Source organism: Orycteropus afer, unplaced genomic scaffold, assembly GCF_000298275.1.
Source record: "Orycteropus afer afer isolate SDZICR_OR568_19922 unplaced genomic scaffold, OryAfe1.0 scaffold00250, whole genome shotgun sequence".
In the NCBI taxonomy this organism is placed as follows: domain Eukaryota; kingdom Metazoa; phylum Chordata; class Mammalia; order Tubulidentata; family Orycteropodidae; genus Orycteropus; species Orycteropus afer.
Genome location: NW_006921837.1, coordinates 685,269 through 710,020, shown reverse-complemented (window position 1 = coordinate 710,020; position 24,752 = coordinate 685,269). Strand labels below are relative to the sequence as shown.

The 24,752-nt window shown below is 41.6% G+C and overlaps 1 protein-coding gene across 1 annotated transcript in view; it reads left to right on the top strand.

Annotated features, from left to right (window-relative positions):
* TGM4 (transglutaminase 4) overlaps window positions 1-24,752 on the top strand; it is a 69,737-nt gene that overhangs the window by 29,769 nt on the left and 15,216 nt on the right. Inside the window, exons 7-10 of the mRNA XM_042782159.1 lie at window positions 13,231-13,411; window positions 13,506-13,644; window positions 15,394-15,497; window positions 19,407-19,658. Of these exons, the coding sequence (XP_042638093.1) occupies window positions 13,231-13,411; window positions 13,506-13,644; window positions 15,394-15,497; window positions 19,407-19,658 (676 nt within the window). The remainder of the gene's footprint in view (window positions 1-13,230; window positions 13,412-13,505; window positions 13,645-15,393; window positions 15,498-19,406; window positions 19,659-24,752) is intronic.

The window sequence follows — 24,752 nt, the reverse complement described above, 5'->3', positions numbered from 1 at the left end:
GAACTAAGTGCTGAAAATTAAGAGGAACAAAGAAAACATTAACATTACAAAAAAGTATAACAAAATGAGCAATTAATCCACACCCATGGATAATCACACTGAATGTAAATGGATTAAGTCAACAGAGAATGGCCAAATGGATTTTAATAAAGCACGACATATCAATATGTTGTCTATACAACACACACATTATACACAAAAATGTAAAACAGTTAAAAGGATGGGAAAAAACATATCAAGTAAATGGTATAAAGGAGAACAGGAGTGGCAATATTAAATTGGATAAAAGAGACTTTAAGTTAAAATCCATTATAAAAGACAAAGAAGGTCATTATCTAATGATTAGAGGATCAATCCACCAAGAAGATATAACAATAATAAATATCTATGCACCCAATAATAAATACCTAATAAATAATAAATGACAGAGCTCCAAAATACATAAAATAAACTCTAACAGACTTGAAAATTGAAATAGATGGTTTTACAATAATACTAGAAGACTTTAACACATGACTTTAACCATTTTCTCTAGTTGTTTAACAGAACAACTAGAGGAACTCAATAAAGACATGTTGTTGTTGTCATTTGCCATCAAGTCGGCTCCAACTCATAGCGACCCCTCCTTGGGTTTCCGAGGCAGCATCACTACGGAAGTAGGAATGCCCAACCTTCCTTCCGAGGAGTGGCTGGTGGGTTTGAACCGCCAGCCTTCTGGTTAGCAGTCAAGTGCCTTAGGCACTATGCTACCAGAACTCCTTAATAAAGACATAGAAAATCTAAATAGCACAATCAACCAACTTGACTTCATAGCCATATACAGGATACTCTACCAAATAGCAGCCCTGTACACATCTTACCCAATGCATGTGGATCATTTCTCAGAATAGATCATATTCTAGGCCACAAAAAATTAAATACATGGAAATTAAATAATACCTTACTTAAAAACTACTGGGTCAGAAGAAATTAAAAGCAAAGTTTTAAAATTTCTTAGAATCAAATGAATATGAAGAAAACACAGCATATCAAAACCTCTAGGACACAGCAAAAGCAGTGCTCAGAGGAAAATTTATAGCAATAGGTGCACATATCAAAAAAGAAGAAAGAGCCAAAATCAATACCTTGACCCTAAAACTCAAACAAATAGAAGAACAACAAAAGAAGCCCACAGTCACCAGAAGAAAGGAAATAATAAAGATTAAAGCAGAAATAAATGAAATAGCAGAAAAACAATAGAAGGATCAAACAAGACTAAAAGTTGGTTCTTTGAAAGTTTCAGTAAAATTGACAAACCACGGGCCAAACCTACTCCTCGAAAGGAAGCTGGGGCAATCTACTTCCATAGTGATACCACCTTAGAAACCCAAGGAGGGGTCGCTATGAGTCAAAATCGACTCAGCAGCAGTGAGTTGAGTTTAGTTTTAGTTAACCAAATATAAATTAAAATATATCATTTATTTGTGCCTTTGGGAATTGAAAATTTTGCTTCATCTTTGTAAGGATATTTAGTTTGCTGAATGCTGTGGTTTGGGTTCATAATGGTACAAGATGACAAATAATGTTAAGCCAGCATAATTTTAAAAATCAAGTCAATAAACAAACATAAAGATTAATTAATATATTTTTTCTTTAGCATGTAGTTTTCAGAAAAGCAAAAACAAACCAAACTCACTGCCATCAAGTCTATTCTGACTTATAGTAACCCCTACTGGATTTCTGAGGTGGTAAATGTTTATGGTAGTACATTGCCTCATCTTTATTCTATGGAGCATCTGGTGGGTTTGAACAGTCAATCATCTGGTTGGAAGTCAAATGCCTTAGGCACTGAGCCATCTGAGCTCCTTGTCATTTTGAAAAGCAAGGAAAACTCACTGCATTAAATTTCATTATAAATTTTTTTTTTGGCAAAGGAAGGAAGGAGAAGATGCACATAACCCAAATAAGAAATGAGATGAATGACATTACAACAGAACCTATAGAAATAAGCAGGATCATAACATAATACAGTGAATTGTACGCCAACAAATTTGAAAACCTAGAAGAAATAGATTAATTTCTAGAAACACACTACCTACCTAAACTGACACAAATTGCAGTAGAAAATTTGAACAGACCAATAATAAAAGAAGAAATTGAAGTGGTCATTAAAAGCAAACAAACAAAAAGGGAAAAAGCTTTTCCCCAAGAAAAGCTCAGACCAGATGGCTTCACTGGAGAATTCTACCAAACATTCAGAGAAGAGTCAACATCAATTCTACTCGAACTATTCCAGACATAGAAAAGGATGGAGTACTCCTGAATTCATTCTATGCAGCTAGTGTAACCATGATACCAAAGCCAGACAAAAACATCATGAAAAATGAAAATCATACAGCATTATTCCTCATGAATATAGACATAAAAAATTCTCAACAAAATTCTAGCCAATAGAATTCAACAAAAAAGAACATCAGAAAAATAATACATCATGACCAAGTAAGATTCATAGCAGGTATACAAGGATGGTTCAATATTACAAAATCAATAAACATAATCCACCATGTAAGTAAGACAAAGGAAAAAAAAAACACAGATCATCTCAATTGATATGCAAAAGGCATTTGATAAAATCTAACACCTGTTCCTGTTAAAAACTCTTATAAAAAAGAGAAATGGAAAGGAATTCCTCAATATAATTAAGGGCTTATATACAAAACCAACAGCCAACATTATTGTCAGTGGAGACAGACTGAAAGCATTCCCCTTTGAGAACAGGAACCATACAATGCTGTATTTTATTACCACTTTTATTCAGTATTGTTCTAGAAGTCCTAGCTGAGCAATAAGGCAAGAAAGGGAAATAAAATTCATCCAGATTGGTAAGGAAGAAGTAAAACTATCCCAAGGAGCTCTGGTGGCATAATGCCTAAGGCATTTGACTGCTATCCAGAAGGCTGGTGGTTCAAACCCACCAGCCACTCCTCAAAAGAGAGATTGGGTACTCTACTTTGGTAGTAATACTGCCTCGTAAACCCAAGGAGGGGTCGCTATGAGTTGGATCTGACTCAACAGCAGTGAAGGGTTTTTTTTTTTTTTTTTTGGTTTATTCACAGATAATATGATGCTATGCTTAGAAAATCCCAGAGATTCTGCAAGAAAGCTAATGGAACTAATAAGAGTCAGCAAAGTGTCAGGGTAAAGGATCATATACAAAAATGAGTCACACTCCTCTACACTAACAAAGAGAACTTCTAAAAGGAATCAGGAAAACAATACTGTTTACAGTAGCCCCCAAAAGACAAAATACTTAGAAATAAAGCAAACCTGGGGTGTAAAAGACTTATACTACAAGAAAACTACAAAGAAAACTACAAAACACTACTGCAAAGAGTGAAAAGGAACTACGTAAATGAAAAAACATACCATGCTCAAGGAAAGGAAGATTTAACATTGTGAAAATGTCAATACTACCCAAAGTGATCTATGGATATAATGTAATCCCAATACAAATTCCAACATGTTTTAATGAGATGTGAAAACTAATCACACACTTTATTTGTAAAGGAATGAGGTCCTGGATAAGTAAAGCATTATTGAAGAAAAACAAAGTGGGAGGCCTTACATTTCCCAATCTCAGAAATTACTATACAGCCATGGCAGTCAAGACAGCCTTGTACTGGTACAGCAGCAGACACATACACTGATGGAACAGAATTGAGAACCCAGAAGTAAACCCATCTACCTGTAGACAGTTGATTTTTGACAGAGTCAGAATCCATTAAATGGGGAAGTCGCTTTAACAAATGCTGCTGGCAAAACTGGATATACATTTGCAGAAAACTGAAACAGGATCCATACTCGACACCTACACAAAAACTAACTCACGATGGATCAAAGACCTAAATGTAGAACTTAAAACTATAAAGGTCATGGAAGAAAAAATAGGGGCAAACCTAGGGGCCCTAATTTATGGCATAAATAGTCTATCAAATGTAACTAAAAAATGCACAAACAGCAGAAGATAAATTAGGCAGCTAGCACCTCCTAAAAATTAAGTATTTATGTGCATCAAGAGATGTCTCCAAAATAGTAAAAAGAGAACCTACAGACTAGAAAAAACATTTTGGCAACAACATACCTGACAAGAGACTAATCTTTAAAATTTTTAGATAACTTCAACACCTCAACAAAAAAAAGACAAACAATCCAATTTTAAAAATCAGCAAAGGATATGAACAGACACTTCACCAAAGAAGAAATTCAGGTAGCTGACAAACACATGAAGAAATGCTTGCTGTCATTAGACATTGTTGTTGTTGTTTGCTGTCGAGTCGGCCCCGACTCATAGCGACCCCTCCTTGGGTTTCCAAGGCAGTATCACTACGGAAGTAGATTGCCCCACCTTCCTTCCGAGGAGTGGCTGGTGGGTTTGAACCGCCAGCCTTCTGGTTAGCAGGCAAGTGTCTTAGCCACTATGCTACCAGAGACATTAGAGAGATGCAAATTAGAACTACAATGGGATACCATCTCACCCCAGTAATAATGGCAATGATCAAAAAAACAGAAAACAACAAATGCTGGTGAAGTTGTGTGTGTGTGTGGGGGGGGTGGTTTGGAACTCTCCTTCACTGCTGGTGAAAATGTAAAATGATACAACCATGTGGAAAATGGTATGGCACTTCGTTAAAAAGATAGAAATAGAAATACCATATGATCAGGCAAGCCCCTCCTAGGAATATATCCTGGAGAAATAAGAGCTATGACACAAATAAACACAAGCACACCTATGTTCATTGCAGCATTATTCTCATTAGCAAAAAGATGGAAACAACGTAAGCACCCATCAATGGATGAATAGATAAACAAACTGTGATACATACACACAATGATTTACTATACAACGTTAAAGAATAAGGAAGAACCGTAAAACATTTCACAACATGGATGAACCTGGAGGACATTATGCTGAATGAAATAAATCTGATCACAAAAGGACCAATATTGTATGAGACCACTATTATAAAAAGTGAAGGAAAGGTTTTCACACGATAAGAAACATTCTTTGATGGTTACCAAGAAAGAGCAGAAGCTAACTAGATGGTGCAAGTGTGTTAACTCTGTTGAAGGAAAAACAATACACAAATTGAGGGAAGTCAGCACAACATGATGAAGGCAAAGGAAGACACTGAGAGTAAAGTAAGCAAAAGCAAAAGGGAACAACGGTGAATACAATTACATATATATTCCTGCAACAATAATTTATGAGTGGATACATAGGTAGAATGATTCTTAGAAGCGGGAATGGCAAGACTTCATATCACCTACTTTGGTCATGTTGTCAGAAAGGACCAGTCCCTGGAGAAGGATGTCATGCTTGGTAAAGTAGAGGATTAGTGAAAAAGAGGAAAGCTATCAACAAGCTGGATTGACACATGGCTGCAATGATGGGCTCAAGTATAGCAAGTACTGAGAGGATAGCACAGGCCTGGGCAGTGTTCTGTTCTGTTGTACATAGGGTTGCTAGGAGTCACAGCCAGCTTGATAGAACCTGACAAAAGCAACATAGGCAGATATGTAAACTGAGCAGGTGTGGACTGCTTATGGAAGTACAACTACATGCATCTATAGGTTTGGCAGTGGATATGTCTACAAATATATTTGTATGTGCTGCAAACATATTCATGTATATAATAAAAGACACAGTTAGAAAAACGTATCCATAACTGCACACCTCGTGGGTCTGAGTTACTGAGCTTGAAGGCCAGGGACAATAGTCTGAGGGCACATCTAGGTCAATTGGCATAACATAACCCAAAAAGACAGTGTTCTACATCCTAATTTGGTGAGTAGCAACTGGAGTTTTAAAAGCTTGTGAGCTTTCTTCTTCCTGTCTAGAGCAAAGAAAGGTGAAGACAACATAAGACACAAGGAACCAATTAGTCCAAAGGACTAATGGATCACACAAACCAAAGCCTCCAAAAGCCTAAGATCAGAACTAGATGATGTCTGGCTGCCACTGTGGACCGCTCTGACCAGTATCACAATAGAAGGTCCCAGACAGAGTGAGAGAAAAACGTAAAAAACAAATTCAAATTAATAATAATTAAAAAAAAAAAAAAAAGAATAGATTAACTGATCTGATAGAGGCTGGTGGAAACCCCAAGACTATGGCCCTTGCGCACACTTCATACTTAGAATTGAACCCACTCCTGGAGACCACCTCACAGCCAAACAATAGGCAGGCCTATAAAGTGAACAGTTACACCCACACAGAACTTGCTCCTCAGAACATGCAACTCTTCAAGACCAAAAGGCAGCATTTGCCCAAAAGCAAAATTGAGAATGTAGGTTGTTGTTGTTAAGTTCCCTCAAGTCAGTCTGACTTACAGCACCCTGTGTGCAACAGAACAAAGCACTGCCCAGTCCCGCACCATCCTCGCGATCCTTGCTGTGCTTGAGCCCACTGTTGCGGCCACTGTGTCACTCCATCTCGTTGAGGCTCTTCCTCTTTTCACTGACCCTCCACTTTACCAAGTATGATGTCCTTCTCCAGGGACTGATCCCTCCTGATAACATGTCCAAAGTATGTGAAATGAAATTTTGCCATCCTTGCTGCTAGCTGTACTTCTTCTAAGACAGATTTGTTCATTCTTCTGACAGTCCATGGTATATTCAACATTCTTCATCAACACTATAATTCAGATGGGTCCATTTTTCTTCAGTCTTCCTTATTCATCTTCCAACTTTTGCGTGCACATGAGACAACTGAAAATACCATGGCTTGGGTCGGGTGCACCTTAGTCCTCAAAGTGACATCTTTTCCTTTTTAACACTTAAAAGAGATCTTTTGCACCAGATTTGTCCAATACAATGGCATTTGATTTCTTGACAGCTGTTTCTATGGGGATTGATTGTGGATTCAACTAAAATGAAATCCTTGACAGCTTCATTTTTTTTTTTTTTTCTGTGTTCATCATGATGTTGCTAATTGGTCCAGTTGTGAAGATTTTGGTTTTCTTTATGTTGAGTTGTAATCCATATTGAAGGCTATAGTCTTTGATCTTCATGAGTAAGTGCTTCAAGTCCTCTTTGTTTTCAGCAAGCAAGGTTGTGTCATGTGCATATCATAGGTTCCACCAGTCCTGATGACAAAATCTTTTTCATATAGTCCAGTTCTCAGATTATTTGCTCAGCATACAGACTAAATAAGCATGGTGAAAGGATGCAACTCTGATGTACATCATTCCTTATTATAAACCATGAAGTATCCCTTTGTTTTGTTTGAATAACTGCTCTTGGTCTACAGGTTCTATATGAGCACAACTGTTTTGGAATTCTCATTCTTCACAGTGTTATCCATAATTTATTATGATCCACACAGTCGAATGCCTTTGCATAATTGGTAAAACACAGGGAAATATCTCTTTGGTATTCTGTGCTTTCAGCCAAGCTCCATATAATATAAGCAATGATATTCCTCATTCTACATTCTCTTCTGAATCCAGCTTGAATGTCTGGCAGTTCCCTGTTGATGTACTGCTGCAACCGTTTTTGAATTTTCTTTAGCAAAATTTTACTGTGTGTGCTATTAATGATATGGTTCATTTTTTCCCACATTCTCTTGGATTACCTTTCTTTGACGTGGTACAAATGTGGCTCTCTTCCAGTCTCTTGGCCAGGTAGCTGTCTTCCAAATTTCTTGGCATAGAGGAATAAGCGCTTCCAGTGTTGCATCCATTTATTGAAACATCTCAAGTAGTATTCCATCAGTTCCCAGAGCCTTGTTTTTCACCACACCTCCAGTGCAGCTTGGAGTTCTCCCTTCAGTACCATAAGTGCTGGATCATGTTCTACCTCCTGGAATGATTGAACGTCCACCAGTTATTTTGGGTCTTCTGTCTTCTTTTGATGCTTCCTGTGTCGTTCAATATTTAGTCCATAGAATCCTTCAGTAGTGCAACTTGAGGCTTGTTGTTTTTCCTTCAGTTCTTTCAGCTTGAGAAAAGCTGAGTATCTTCTTCCCTTTTGATTTTAACTTCAGGTCTTTGCACATTTCATTATAACTCTTAGTCTTATTGAGCTGGCTGTTGAAATCAGCTCTTTTATGTCATCATTTCTGTCATTCACATTAGCTACTCTATGTTCAAAGGCAAGTTTCAGAGTCTCTTCTGACATCCATTTTGGTCTTTTCTTCCTTTCTTCTCTTTTCAATGAGCTTTTTCTTTCTTCATGTATGATGTCCTTCTACAACTTGTCTGGTATTTGTCATTGTTATTCAACACATCAGATCTATTCTTGATATAGTCTCCACAATCAGGTGGCATATACTCAAGGTTGTACTTTGGTTCTCATGGACTAGCTTAAATTTTCTTCAGCTTCAACTTGAGCTTTCATAGGAGCGATTGATGGTCTGGTCCACAGTCAGCCCCTGGTCTTGTTCTGACTGATGATATTGAGCTTCTTGATTATCTCCAGAAAGCAGGAAGGGGCAGAAAAGCTCTGAATAGAAATGTAGAACCCAAGGGGGAAGTAGGGAGAATGCTGACATGGAGGGGATTGCAACAAATGTCTCAAACAGTGTATGTATAAATTGTGGAATGGGTAACTAATTTGCTTTGTAAACTTTCATCGAAACCACAATAAAATGTTCAAAACAAGTGAACACACACACAAAACCACTCTATGAAGCACAATTCTACTCTGACACACATAGGATTGCCATGATTCAGAACTGACTCAACAGCAGGTTTTTAATCTCATAAAGAATACGTCTATTGAATCTACATGTGAAAGATTGCAGTAACACAGGGGTAGGCCTATATGTTGTTTGTCTACAAAGTGATCTCTGGGAGTGGGTTCAGTTCAAGTTTCAAAGAGTGTCTAAGGGCCATAGTCCTGGGAGTTCCACAAGTCTCTATCAGACCAGTAAGTCTGGTCATTTTTATGACTTTGAATTTGTTCTGCATTTTTCTCCCACTCTGTCCAGGACCTTTTACTGTAATCCTTCTCAGAGTGGTCTGTAGTGGTATCTGGTCACCATCTAGTTCTTCTGATCGCAGGGTAATGGAGGCTGTGGTTTGGTCCATTAGTTCTTTGGACTGATTGTTTCTTTGAGTCTTTGATTTTCTTCACTCTCCTTTCCTCCAGTTGAGGAGAGACCAATGGTTGCATCTTAATAAACAACACTTTTTAAAATTGGCTGCAATGTGGAATTTTAAGCCACATCATTTTCAGAGCTCTGGTGGCGTAGTGCCTAAGGCATTTGACTGCTAACCAGAAGGCTGGAGGTTCAAACCCAGCACCCGCTCCTTGTAAGGAAGACTGGGCAATCTACTTCCATAGAGATACCATCTTGGAAACCAAAGGAGGGGTCGCTATGAGTCAGAGCTGACTTTGACAGCAGTGAATTTGGTGAAAGGAATGAGAGTGAACAAGGCAAATAACATCTTAGGATTATTCTGAAATTCTTTTGACTTCACAGATCCCTGAAAGGGCCTTGGGAATTTCCAGGGGTCTCCCAACCACACGTTGAGAACTGCTTTCCTGATGTCCACAGAGATGCTCTTGCCACCTGTGGATGGTGGCAGACTGTGGTCATCTCCAGGAAAGTCTATGAGTTAGGGACCTTGGAAAGACCTTCTCATAGTACAGCTGTGAGCGTGTGCCTGGCACATGTTGTGAGCTGTGGTTGAGTCAGTGCCCGATGCCTGGTGACCTCAAGCACAATGGAAGAAAATGCATAGGGTTTTCAATGGTGCAAATAGCCAGGCCTTTCTTCCTAGCCCGTCTGAGTCTAGAAGCTCCACTGAAATCCATTTAGCATCATAATAATACACAAGTCTACAGTGACAGATGGATGGTGGGGCTGCACTTGAGGTGCATTGGCCAGGTATCAAACCCCAGTCTCTTGCATGGAAGGTGAGAGTTCTACCACTGAACCCCCACTGCCCCCTGGCACATGTAAGGCACTTAATAAATGACTGTTCTCCTCTTCCCCTTCTTGGCAGTTCCAAGTCAGTGGCTGATAGGATGACCATGGAGCCCTCATGCTTGGCCTCCTGGGGCTCAGGAACAGAGTCTGCCAGGCCCAGGGAAAGAAGTGCCTGCTCCTTCCCCCCTACCTTCATGCTGACACATTCCAGCCTCCTTATCATTTCAGCTAGAGGATGGGCTGGCCCATGAGAAAGAATAAGCAAAAGGAGGCTGAGTCATGAGCAGGGGCTCCTTGCAATGGAGAGGTGCAGGTTCTCAGTTGCGGAGACAGAGGTATACACCCCTGGATGCTTTATATCTTTCAAGCTCTGTGACCCTGGGTAAGACCCTTTGCCTCTCTGGGCTCCGGATGAGTTCATCTTTTGGGTTTTGACAAGGATTGGACATTTAACGAGTACCCAGCCTGATGTCTGCCAAGTTGTGGGGCTGGTAGCAGCCCATTTCCAGGTGATTCTTATGAGTATTGGGATTTGAGAAGCAGTAGGCTGAGCTGCTGCCTGTTTCAGAGGTGAGGAAGTCAGCCCAGAGAGATGAGGTGATTGGCCCAAGGCTGCACAGTGAGTGGTACAGCCAGTCCTTCTGATTACCAGCCCAGGGCTCCTCACTTCTTCAGGCTGTGAGTCAAGAGTGACCACTCCAGGACTCCCAGATGTGGCAATGAGCCTTCCTTAATTAGGTTACAAAAGAATAGGTTATCTCAGAACCCCAGCAGACTTTGGGGACCATCAGTTTCAGGCCTGACAACTCTTCCCCCACCTAGGTCCCCTGTTAACATGGCTTCCTTGGCCCTAGAAGGATGTGCCTCTGATGGGCCCACCTTGATCTACTGTGATCAGGCAGAGCTTCTGGTCAGGGCTGCCTAACTAGGGTTCCCACCCCAGGCAAGGACACTCAAGGGGACTGATATACTAGTGACCTATTGCTGTGTAACAAATTAGCAAACAATGGTTTAAAACAACCAACACTTATTGTTTCACAGTTTCTGGGGACTAGGAATTCCAGTGTCATCTAGTTGGGCCCTCTGGTTCACATGTTGCAGAGCTGAGGTGTTATGTTGGCCAGGGCTGCTGTCAGTTTAAGGCTCCCCTGAGGGAAGCCTTGCCCTCAAGATGGTTGTTTGTTGGCAGAATTCAGTTCCTCGGCTAGCTGGCTGTTGGCCAGAGACGGGATGGCTGACTTCCATCAAAGCAAGCATGTGTGTCCGCGAGAGAGAGGCTGCCCAAGAGGGAAGCCATAGTCTTATTGAAACCTGATTTCCGAAGGGAGACATCTCTTTGCTTTTGCTGTATTTTGTTGGTTAGAAGTGAGTTACTAAGTCCAGCCCACACCCTTAGGAGAGGGAATTACATAGACTGTAAACACCAGAGGTGGCAATTACTTGGGCGTTCTTAGAAGCTAAGGAGCTCTGGTGGTGCAGTGGTTAAGCCTTTGGCTGCTAACCTTAAGGTTTGTGGTTGGAACCCACCAGCTGCTCCATGGGAGAAAGATGAGACAATCTGCTTCTGTAAAGATTTACAGCCTTGGAAACCCTATGGAGTAGTTGTACTCTGTCCTTTAGTGTTGCTATGGGTCAGAATTGACTCAACAGCAGTAGGTTTTTGGTTTTCTGAAGAGGCTGGAGGTCCTGGATGGTGCAAATCGTTAATGTGCTTGGCTGCCAATCCAAAGGTTATATGGCCATCTATTTCCATAAAATTACAGTCATGAAAACCCTATGGAGCACAGGTCTGCTTTGACATACATGAGGTCACATGAGTTGGAATCAACTCACTGGCAGCTGGTCTTAGTATCTGTCTACCACATCTGGAAGAAGAATCTGTCTTGTTCTACAGGGAAAAAAACACAGGCCATTAGGATTTTTGAAAGTCTAAGTGTCCCTGGTACATAACAACAACAACAACAACAAGTGTCCCTTGAGCTCAGGATCCCCACCACCAGCACCCATTGCACTATAGCTGGCTAGAGGTCCAGTAGACACAGACAGACTGGAGCCACTAGATGGGGCAAGAGGAAAGCCTGTGGTCCAGAGTGCCTACTTTAAGGGGTGTGTGTGTGTGTGTGTGTGTGTGTGTGTGTGTGTGTGTCTGTGTCCCTGCTTTGGCCAGGACCTTTGCCTTTCTCTCTTCTATCTGCTTTTACTCCCTCTGATCAGGCTTGTGCATGGGGATGGCCTTTGCCTTGTCTGATTTTGATAAGTGAGAAGGGTTGTTGGGCCACATTACCTAAGAGGTCGCATGATGCCTGGGCCACATCAATTTTTGAAGCTCAGCAAATTAAAACTGAGCAAATGCCACAACCAATAAAACCAAACTCACTGCCGTTGAGTGGTTTCAACTCATGGTGACTCCTTCTTGGGTTTTCAAGGTGATAACTCTATGGAAGTAAATTGCCTAATCTTCTTTCCAAGGTTTGAACCTCCAGCCTTCTGGTTAGCAGTCCAATGCCTTTGGCACTAGGCCACCAGAGCTCCCAAGTCCAGAACAGGGTTCAGAAATTGCAGCCTTTTGTAAACGTTTCCATTGAAGAAACTGACATCATTAACACATCTTTAACACACAAGGCAGTGTAATTGTGCTTTTGCAAGGAATGACAGGGCTTGCAAAGAACCTTAGTTTGCAGGCCAGGAGAGAGTGGGCAAGTGTGGTCAGACTCAGGCCACCAGTTCAAATATTTGTGACAAGTGTCATCTTCCTTAATCCTACCAGAAGATTCTCTGTGCTTGCCGGTAGAACCTTCTCTAAATTGAGATTACTTCGAAAGTCTAAATAGGACCTTTTGCTAATTTGTTACATTTACATAGCACTATTGTAAATGCTTTAAAAGATCATCTCCTGTGGCTTTGCCCTCCTTCTGGTTTTAATAATGTGGGAAGGATTGTCTTCTGAGCGCTCCTCAGAGGTTGAGAGAGATGCAGGCCACTGCTAGTTAATTTAAAAATGAAAGATAACAAGACAGGCAATTGCTTACCCCATGCTGTCCTCAACACAACCCTAGAGCAAGATGTCACTGTTACCATCATTTTAGAGAGGAGGAAACTGAAGCACAGAGAAGGGAGGGGGCATCTGCCCCAGGTTACACGACTGGTGAGCTCTTTAGCTTTTCTGGGTACTCTGCCTGCCTCAGATAGACTGTTCCCCAAGTATTCTAAGATGTTCTGGGGTGTCCACATGGGAGGTGGTGTGGCCAGGCTGGGCTGGCAGCCCCTTGTTCTGCTGCGGGGTGTACACTGACCCCACCCCTCTATGTGTGTGTCAGATGAGCAGTCAGGACAGCAAAGGCGAAGGCGTGCTTATCGGGAACTGGTCAGGAAACTACAAACGCGGCGTGGCCCCCTACTTGTGGACAGGCAGTGCCCCTATCCTCCAGCAGTACTACACCACGAGGCAGCCTGTGCCTTTTGGCCAGTGCTGGGTGTTCTCTGGGATCTTGACCACAGGTACTGGGGAGACCAGGGGCCGGTGGGAGAGAGACTGAGGGAGGGCCTCCCAGCCCACACAGTCACCAATCACCCTGGCTTGGTGCCATTTCAGTTCTGAGAGCCTTAGGCATCCCAGCACGCAGTGTGACCGCTTATGAGTCAGCCCATGACACGGAGAAGAACCTCACAGTGGACATCTACGTGGACGAGAAGGGCAAGGTCATCTCCAATATGACCAATGACTCCGTCTGGTAGGGTCCCTCCTTCCTGCATGGCCCTGCCTCCCTCCTTCCATCTCCCAGGAATTTTCTAGCCCAAGCCCTGCCTCCAGACCTTCCTGTCCCTGAGATCCTACTCTCTTCTGGGGTCCCTACCACCTCTTTCAGAGACCAATTCAAGTCATAGGCACCTTGAAATTCAGTGTGTTTTCAAATTTGCCCTTGGAAGATCTACCAAAATCGCCTGAGAGTGCTTGTGAAAAATGCATATACCTGTATATGCATGCATATGACAATATGCACATATATTCATATATAATAATAATATTAATAATAATAATAGGGGACATAATTTCAGACTTCTTAGATATAACCAAACACCTCATAAGATTGGTTTTCTGAATTTGAAGGATTAGGGTCATAGATTCATGGGACAACTCAGTCAGTTGCCGTAACATACAGTTCATTAAGTTAGGTTCTGCATCCTAGTCTGGTGAGTAGCACCTGGGGTCTTAAAAGCTTGCAAAAGGCCATCTAAGATAGAACTACTGGTCTCTACTCATTTGGAGCCAAAGAGAAAGAAGGAAACCCAAGATTCAAAGAAGAAACTAGTCTACAGGACAAAAAAAGGTACATGAACCGCAGTCTCATCTATCCTGAGACCACAACAACTAGATGGTGCCCAGCTACCATTACTACTGTTCTAATCACAGATACAATAGATGGACCCTGGTAGAATGAGAGGTAAATGTGGAACAGAACTTCACATTCCTAAAGAAAAAAAACAACTTACTGGGCTGGTTGAGACCAGAGAACTCCCCAAGACTATTGCCCTGAGATATTCTTCAGACCTTGAATTGAAACTAACCCGTGAGGCTACTTTGTAGCTAAATAACACATTGGCTCACAAAGTAATGAACATCAGCCATAAGTACTGTGCTCCTTTAAAAAAATCACTTATATGAGACCAAATGGTCAAAAATTACTTTGAAACAAAGACAAGAATGTAAGATGGCAGGGAAACTAGATTAATGGAAACAGAACAACCAGAATAGAAATAAGAATGAGAAGTTGCAGAGGGACTGGAGGAGTCAGCAGATCAGGGTATGTCCAGTTGGGCTTGGAGCCAGGCAGGGGTACCTGCTGTCACAGCTTTCACTCACCAGGTCTCTCTGAAGTTCTGGTTCATGTAGCAGGACCAGTGGGGAAAAAGAGATGAAACTACTGAAAGGAGGCACTAAAACTGCACTACTTGCAGATGATGTAATTATTTACCTAGAAAAACCAAAAGAATATGCTTAAGAATAACAAGAGCTAACATGAGAGTTCAGAGACTGGCCAATTACAAAGTAAACTGATGAACAAAACCAGAATCCTAGTGAGTGGTAGTCTACAGCCCAGGGAAAGATGAGATCTGCTATTTCTCTCTCTTGCTGATTAATTTGTTCATCCAGCAAACACTGTATAGGCACAAAAGAGACCTAAACAAGTAAGATTTGGTCCCTGTCTAGAGGACTTCACTGTAGCGAGTGGTAAAACTTCCCTGGTTCTTCAGGAGCCATAGACCAAATCAGTGTCTGATGAGATTTACCCCACCCCACTCTTACACTTAGCTTTCAAGGCAAGATGGGTGGGACTCAGAGACAGCCCACCCTTGTCAGTGTTGACAAAGGTACCCTATTCCTGAGAACCATCTCTGTGGGTCCCTGGCCATTTTGGCAGGTATCTCTCTCACTGTGTTTGGGGGTGGGCTGGGACGGGGCTATTCCTTACCTGCTGCAGGAATTTCCATGTGTGGACGGATGCCTGGATGAAGAGGTTGGATCTGCCCAAGGGCTGTGACGGATGGCAGGCCGTGGACGGCACACCGCAGGAACTCAGCCAGGGTGAGGGGGTAGGCAGGGCGGGCAGGAGGGTATGCTGGGTCTGATACTTTCCTCACCTAGCCCTGGGTTTTGTGGGCTTTGGGTATGTAGTTAAGAAGGTGTGGATAAAGATTTAATTAAAATTTTCCAAAACAGAAAGCATGCTCAATCATTCTTGCCATTTCCACCCAGCAGAGTTTTTGTTTGCCAAGCATTTATAAAGATAATGCTAATAACAACAACATAGTGACAATAATGGTAGCAAAGAACATTGGCAGTTTAAACACACCAGCCATTCAGCAGAAGGAAGACTGGGCAATCTACTTCTGTAAAGATCCACTGCTTTGGAAACCCAATGGGGGTTGCTATGAATTAGAATTTGACTCGATAGCAGTGGGTTTGGTTAATTTTTTTTTTGTACTATGTGCCTGGGCCCCTGGGTGTGCTGGTTATGTTTGTGTGTCAACTTGGCTGGGCCTGTTTGAGTGGCTGGGAAGCTGGTGGTAGTTATTCCCATGATGAGACTGGCAATCAGTCCCATGGTGGTATCTACCACAAGCAGCTGAGTAGCAGCTGCCTTTGGGATGTGGTCTGCTTCCTATATATAAAGAGAAGCTTTGAGAATGGTCTCTAGTTTATGGCACCTTGAACCTGCATGTAGCCATGTCATTCTTCAGCAGCCTGCCATGCTCTGGCAACCTTGGGAGTTACAATGGACTTGAATTAATGGTCTGCCATGTGATTTGGTAATATCACGATCGTGCCTTTTTACTTGTCAACTTTGGGCTTGGCAGCCTCAGCAGCCAGCAGCTGTCTGAGTAAAGAAAAGCCTCTAGCTTCAGTGGGCCGGGAGCAGGAGGCAGAGCAGAACCCCAAGGTTGAGGGTCTTTCACCCAGCCTCTAGAGCCTGGCACTTTGAACTTGGACTTAAAGCCTCCAAAGTGTAAGAGAATAAACTCCTGTTGTTAAGGCCATCCCATTTGTGGTATATTCTTGTCAGAGTGGCACTAGGTAACCAAAACACTGGGTTAGTGTTCTGCTGTTAAACGAAATGTTAGTGGCTCAGATTTACTCAGCAGTGGTGTGGAAAAAAGGCCTGGTGATTTGCTGTGGTAAAGATTGTTGTTGTTGTTGTTGTTATGTGCCGTCGAGTCGGCCCCGACTCATAGCGACCCCTCCTTGGGTTTCCGAGGCAGTATCACTACGGAAGTAGGATTGCCCAACCTTTCTTCCGAGGAGTGGCTGGTGGGTTTGAACCGCCAGCCGTCGAAACCTATGGAGATAGTTTCTATTCCGTTAACACATGGTGTGGCCGTGAGCCAGAATCAATTTAATGACAATGGTTTTCTTTTTTTTTTTCCTTTTACTGTGTTCTATGTAAAGAGCCCTGGTGGCACAGTGGTTAAGTTGGTTAAGTGCCCAGCTGCTAACCAAAAGTTGGCAATTTGAACCCACCAGCCACTCCACAGGAAAAAAATGTGGCAGTCTGCATCCACAAAGATTACCTTGGAAACGCTATGGGGCAGTTCTACTCTGTCTTATAGGGTCAGAATTGACTCAGTGGCACACAGCAACAATAATGTTCCATGTGCAGTACTGACAGGGTCCCATTTAACCCACAACTGACTTTTCAAGATCAAGTCTGTCATTATTCCCATTTTACAGATAAGGAAACTGAAGCCCAGGGAGGTGAAGTGAGTTGCCTGAGGTCATGCATCTCCAAGTGGCAAAGCCAATATGGGAGCCCAAGTTGGATTGAAAAGGGCTGATTGTTTGTGGTTTGGTATACCTTGTCCTGAGGAGCTCTGGTAGCGTAGTGTCTAAGGCATTTGACTGCTAACCAGAAGACTGGTGGCTCAAACCCACCAGCCATTCTTCGGAAGGAAGGTTGGGCAATCTACTTCCGTAGTGATACCGCCTCGGAAACCCGAGGAGGGGTCGCTATGAGTCGGGTCTGACTCGACAGCACATAACAACAACAACATACCTTGTCCTGAGTAGGACTGTAGGCCCTTGTAGCTGGAAGGATTTTGGAGAATGTCTTTGTAGAGGTGGGGAAACAGAGGCAAGAGGCTGGTCTGAGGATACTCAGAAAATTTATGAAATCAAGTCATCTTTATTATGAACAGTGAGGGCCATATTAAAGTCTGCCAATAAAGAGAAATAGGTCAATAGTTCCCAAACATTTTTTAGAGCAAACAAGCTCTTCAGAAGGAAACTGCATGAGATATCCCATTGTGTAAAAGTAGAACTGCTCCAGGTAAAGTGTAACCAGGGGATCAGCCTGCCCCGACTCCCTGATACCCCACCCCCTCCCACAGTCCCTGAGGCACTGCAGCCTCTATGGGATGCTAAGGACCTCTGAAATGCTGTTAGCAGGAGTGAAACCAGTCTACTTTTTTCTCTTCAGCATTACCCTTGTAACAGGGGATAAGGGTGAAAGGAAGTGTCCCTGAGAGATGAGAAGGGCCAAAGATGCTCCCATATGGCCCTGCGTTCCATGATATGAGTCTCAGCAGGGCAGGCTTGTGAGTTCCTTGGATTTAGGGAGTCTGGTTGCATCTGCTGAGGTGGGGACAGTGGCCATGGCAATGAGGCCATGAGCAGCCATGTGGCTATCAGCCTAAGAGGCAGAAAAAGCCCTGTTACCTGACCAAAAAGGGACCTTAGAAGTCTACGTAACCTGCCAACTTTATAGATAAGGCCAGAGACGGGGATGGGGATACCCAAGGTCACTCAGCAAGTTAGGATCTGAACCAATGTCAGCTTAGGGGTCCTCCTGAGTGCTAGTCCTCTGCTATGCAGAATTCACACATTTGGCTGCTGTAAATGAGGAAAGGGAGAGGAGTCATATGTTGAGTATTAAATAAAAGAATGGGAACACCACGTCCAATACCTAGAATACAAAAAAAAAATAAAATAAAAATAAAAAACCTCACTGTTGTTGAGTCGGTTCAGATTCATAGCGACCCCTCCTTGGGTTTCCGAGGTGGTATCTCTGTGGAAGTAGATTGCCCAGTCTTCCTTCTGAGGAGTGGCTGGTGGGTTTGAACCACCAGCATGAAAACCAAAATTACAACTAATTGCCACTGAGGAACTGTGAGCCAAGAGATTAATTCAGACTAAGTTGTTAATGACTGATAAAGGGATTTTTTCATCCACTTGCCAGAAATTTAGAAGAGAGAGCTTAGGATGGAAATGTATCCTATCAGCCCAAATCAGTAACAACCGCTTACATTTGTTCCAAGCACAATACTAAGTACATGTGTTACTTCATTTAATCTTCACAATAGCCTTATGAAGTAGGTAGTGTTTTTATTCCCATTTTCTAGGAAATGGAAGCTTAGAGAGCTAAAGTAACTTGCTCAAGATTACATAGCCTCAAGATGTGAAGCTGGAATTCAAACCCAGGTCATAACAATCCTGTGCTTTGCTGGGATGAGTTTAATGGTGGTGGTATAGGCAGTGTGGCTTCTTCTTATGGGAAAGATTGTTTCCTTGACACTCTTGAAGCCAAAGCTGAGAAATATGTCTCTTTTCAGAATAAAGACAGGCCACAAAATGAGCACTCCAGATCTTTCTGCCCTCTGGGCAAAGCTTGTTGACAGTCCTGTTTGAGTCTGGGAGTCTGCTGTCATTTCCATGGAGTTAGGAATGGATGAGCTCTAGTGGTGTTTGGCTGCTAACCAAAAAGTCAGTGGTTTCAAACCAACCAGCCATTCCATGGAAGAAAGACAAGGCAGTCTGCTTCCGTAAAGATTTACAGCCTTGTGAACCCAAGGGAGACTGCTATGAGTCAGCATCAACTTGATGGTAGTGAGTTTGGCTGCTTGGCAGGGAAGACAATGTGAAAATGGGAGGCCCAGCATGGTCTAGGCAGGGTGGGCCAGGAAATCCCACTGAAAATGTTCCTCCCTGGCTTCTCTTTAGGTAGCTTCTGCTGTGGGCCATCACCACTGGCTGCCATCTGCAATGGTGACATCTTCATAGGTTATGACACCAAGTTCATCTTCTCCGAAGTGAATGCTGATCAGCTTATCTGGATGGTGAAATCAGTGAACGGAAAGAAGGAGTTCAGTGTGATCTCAGTGGACGTGATGAGCATTGGGAAAAAGATCATCACCAAGGCAGTGGGCCAGGACAGCCAGAGGGACATCACCAATGAGTATAAGTACCCAGAAGGTGGCTAGTGCTTCAAGGCTCTTTCTAACTCAGGATCACTAAAAGCTGATCAAAGTGAAGATCAGAGCTTGGCAAACTTTTTCTGTAAAGGACCTTATAACGAATATTTTAAGCTTTGTGGGTCAGATATTTCCATCTGACCCTATTTCAGCTCTGATGTTGTAGCTATAAAACAGTACTTAAATGTGTGAGTGTGGCTGTGTTCCAATAAAGAATTTTATTTAGGATAATAAGTGGTGGGCCAGATTTGGCTTATAGGCCATAATTTGCAGACCACTGGTCAAGCTGATGATAATGATGATAAAGATCAAGAATAACTGCATTGGTTTTTATTAATATATCATTCATCAGGAGTCTCTGGGTAGTGCAAATGGGTAAAACATTAGTCTGCTAAATGAAAGGTTGGTGGTTTGAGTCCATCCAGAGGCACCTCTGAAGAAAGGCCTGGTGATCTACTTCTGAATAGTCAGCCATTGAAAATCCTTTGGAGTGCAGTTCTACTCTGACACAAATGGGGTTGCCATGAATTGGAACAAACTCAACAGCAACTGGTATCATTCACCATCACCAATAGTAGCTACCATTATTATTATCAACCATTTATTTTTGTTAATAATAATCATGAATGCATAATTATGTTTAAAGCAAATACTGCTTGAGCATTTACTACATGCGAAGCCCAGTGCTAAACACATTTCATGCCTCACCTCATTTAGCCCTCCCAGTAGACTGTGAGGTTTATGTTCTACTTCACATTTTAGAGTCAGAATTGTCAGGTTACTGGCCCAAGCTCACAGAGCTAATAAGTGACGAACCAGGTTTTGAAGTCAGGTTCCTCTGACACTGAGCCCTCATTCTTCACTGTTGTATAATACAACCTCCACAGATCCTACCAGAGCCAGGGACTTCTCTGGAGCCAGATCTGGTGTGGCAGGGACCTGGGCACATGAGGTCAGGCAGTATGTCCTAGGCTTTCTGGTCTGATGGGCCATTTGGCACATGGGATACCATCTGCAGAGACTGAGCCTTCAAAAGGGTGGGATAAGCAGTCCTGACAGGGAGGATGAGGCAGTTTGTAACACACTGAATGCCAAGTGTCTAGAGAACATCTAGAAGGGGTGGGTTGAATTCGAAGGCTGGAGCTGGGGCCAGGGAATGGTCAGCTGAGAGGTGGTGACTAAACCCAATAGAAGGATGAAGTCACTTGAAGTGTGGGCAGAGTGAGAAAAGCATTAGGTCAAGAAATGCCAACATTTTGGGGACAGACAGACAAAGTCCTCAAAGAAGGAAGGCACGTGGAGGAAGAAGAAGAGGTAAGAGATTAAGTTCCCAGGGGAAGAATTTGCTCAAGCAGCAGTGGTCACCAGGCCCAGAGGGTGCTAAGATAAGGATCAACAAGTGCCCACAGAATGAGCAAGTTGGAAGGGTGAGCTGGAGTCTCCTTGAGAACAGAACCAGCGTTCCAGAGCCCCCAGAGTATAGAAATCACCCAGGGAGGTCCTCGGAGTCTTAGTTCCTCACTCACCAGGCCTCCAGCTTTACCAGAAACTTGGAAATCTACAGGTCAGGTTTCCTGCAACTCTTTCCAGTTAAATGAGATGTTCGGATAACCTGAGAGATCAACAAGGGCCATAGAAAATAGCCCTAGTGCTCTAACTTGAGGTTTTTTAATACTCTGAGTTAATCTAGATTTTAAAAAATAAAACCAAAAACATTAATTACTGGATTTGGAGCCCATGGTCCCAGACAGGCCAGAGACATAGTTACCGTCATAGCTCCTTCTGGCAAAGGTCTTTATTCACAGGTCATGGTCCAGTCAGGGACTATCTGTATACTAAATACATACAATGATTTTTTATTTCCATAAGGCGAGTAGTAATGCTGTCTCTTTCATTTCTGATTTTAGTAATTTGTGTTTTTGCTCTTTTTTTCCTTAGTCATTTTAGTTAAGTTTGTCAATTTTGTTGATCTTTTCAAAGAAGCAACTTTTGGTTTCATTGATTTTCTTGATTTCATATGTTTCCACTTTTACTTTTATTATTTCCTTTCTTCTGCTTGCTTTGGATTTAATTTCTTGTTTTTTGAGTTTCTTTAGGTAGAGGGTTAGATTATGGATTTAAGATCATTATTCCTTTCTAAGATAGGCATTTACAGCTATAAATTTTCCTCTTAAGCACTGATTTAGCGGCATTCCATAAATTTTGGTATGGTGTGTTTTTGTTTTCATTTATCTTAAAGTGTTTTCTAATTTCCTTTGTAACTCTTCTTTATCTCATTGGTCATTCAAGAGTGTGTTGGTTAATTTCTCTATATTTTAATTTTATAAATTTCCTTCTGTTATTGATTATTTCTTTCATTGTGGTTAGAGGACACACTTCGTATTATTTCAATCCTTTTAAATTTGTCAAGACTTCTTTTATGACCTAACATGAATGTGCTAAAGACTGTTTTGTGTGCACTTGAAAAGAATGTATATTCTGCTGTTGCTGGAGTGTTTTATAGATGTATGCTAGGTCTAGTTTGTTTATAGTGTAGCTCAAGTCTTCCATTTCTTATCTATTTGTCCTCCTTACTGAAAATAAAATATTGAAATCTCCACCTATTATTGTCTCTAATTTTAATTCTATCCATTTTTGCTTCATGTATTTTGGGGATCTCTTATTAGATTCATAGGAGCTCTGGTGGCATAGTGCCTAAGACATTTAACTGCTAACCAGAAGGCTGGTGGTTCAAACCTACCAGCTGCTCTGCAGAAGGAAGACTGGACAGTCTACTTCTGTAAAGATATACCACCCCAGAAACCCAATGGGGGTCACTATGAGTCAGAGCAGACTTGATGGCAGTGAGTTTGGTTTTTGGTTTTTTGAGTATTAGGTACATAAGTTTACAATTGTTATGTCTTCTTGATGTATTTACCTTTTCATCATTAAAAAATGTCGTTTTTGTCTCTGGGAATTCTGGTGGCGTAGTACCTAAGGCATTTGACTGCTAACCAGAAGGCTGGCGGTTCAAACCCACCAGCCATTCCTCAGAAGGAAGATGGGGCAATCTACTTCCTTAGAGATACCGCCTCGGAAACCCAAGGAGGGGTCCCTATGAGTCAAATCGACTCAATGGCAATGAGAGTAACAATTTTTGTCTTAAAGTCTACTTTGTCTCATATTGAGATAGACACTTTAGCTCTGTTTTGATTCCTGTTTGCATAGCATATCTTTTTCTATCCTTTTACCTTCATCCTTTTACTTCTTGTCTTTGAATCTAAAGTGTGTCTCTTGTGGACAGCATATGGTTGGATCATAGTTTAATCCCTTCTTTGCCTTTTAATTGAAGTGTTTAATCCGTTTACATTTAATGTAATTACTGATAAAGTGGGACTAAGAGCTGCCATGTTCCTAGTTGTTTTCTATTTTATATGTCTGGCGTTCTTTGTTTGTTCTTCTATTCCTCCATCATTATTTTGTGTTAAATAGATACTTTCTAGTGTGCCATTTTAATCCCTTGTTGTTTCATTTACTATACATTTTAGTTATTTTTTAGTGGTTTCTCTAAGAATTATAATTAACATCTTAATTTATAACAATCTAGTTCAAATTCATACCTACTTAATTTCAATTCTATACAAAGACTTTGATCCAATATAGCTTTATTCCCTCTTCCTTTGTTTGTTCTGTTGTTGTTGTTAGGTTCATCAAGTCGGTTCCAACTCACAGGGACTCTGTGTGCAACAGAATGAAACACTGGTCCTGCACCATCCTCACAAACACTGCTATATATAAGCCCATTGTTGCAGCCACTGTGTCAATCTTTCTTGTTGAGGGAATTACTCTTTTTCCCTGAACTTCTATTTTCTCAAGCATAATGTCATTCTCCAGGGACTCATCCCTGCTGATAACATATCCAAAGTATATAAGACAAATCTCGCCATCTTGCTTCCAAGGAAAATTCTGGCTGTATTCGAATGAAAGATTTTTTTCATTCTCCTGGAAGTCCATTGTATATTCAATGTTCCTTGCCAACACTATAGTTCAAAACCATCAATTCTTCTTCAATCTTCCTTATTAATTTTCCATCTTTTGCATGCATATGAGGTGATTGAAAATACCATGGCTTGGGTCTGTTGTACCTTATCATCTTCAAAGTGACATCTTTGCTTTTAAACAATTTTTAAGAGATCTTTTGCAGCAGATTTGTCCGATACAATACATCAATTGGTTTTTTGACTGCCGTTTCCATGGCTGTTGATTATGGATCCAAGTAAAATGAACTCTTTGACAACTCAATCTTTTCTGTGTTTATCATGATGTTGCTTATTGGTCCAGATGTGAGGGCTTTTGTTTTCTTTATGTTGAGGTGTAAGTTGTACTGAAGGCTGTAGTCTTTGATCTTCATCAATAAGTACTTCAAATCCTCTTTGCTTCCAGCAAGTAATCTGCATGTGTCATCTGCATATCTCAGGTTGTTCATGAATCTTCCTCCAATCCTGTTAATGCATCTTCTTCATATAGCCCACCTTCTTGGATTATTTGTTCAGCATACAGATTGAAAGTTATTGTTGTTGTTAGGTGCTGTCGAGTCAGTTCTGGCCCAGAACTTTTTTTTTGTTGATGTTTTTTAGGATCTTTTCTGACTTACAGTGAACCTATGTAGAACAGAATGAAACACTGCCTGTTCCTTTTTTCAGAATTTTTACTTGTGTGTGATAATAATGATATTGTTTGATAATTTTCACATTCTCTTGGACCACCTTTCTTTGGAATGGGCATGAATATTGATTTCTTCTAGTTGGCTGGCCGGGTAGCTGCTTCCAGATTTCTTGGCATAGATGAATAAGCACCTCTAACACTGCATCTGTTTGTTCAAACATTTCAGTTGGTATCCGTCAATTCCTGGATCCTTGTTTTTGGCCAATGCCTACAGTGAAGCTTGGACTTCTTCCTTCCATACCATCTGTTCTTGATCATATGCCACCTGCTGAAATGGATGAAGATCAACCAGTTCTTTTTTTCTTTTTTTTTTTTAATGCATTTTATTGAAATATAATTTATGTACAGTGAAATACACAAAACTAAAGTGACATGGGTCAGTGCTTTTTTT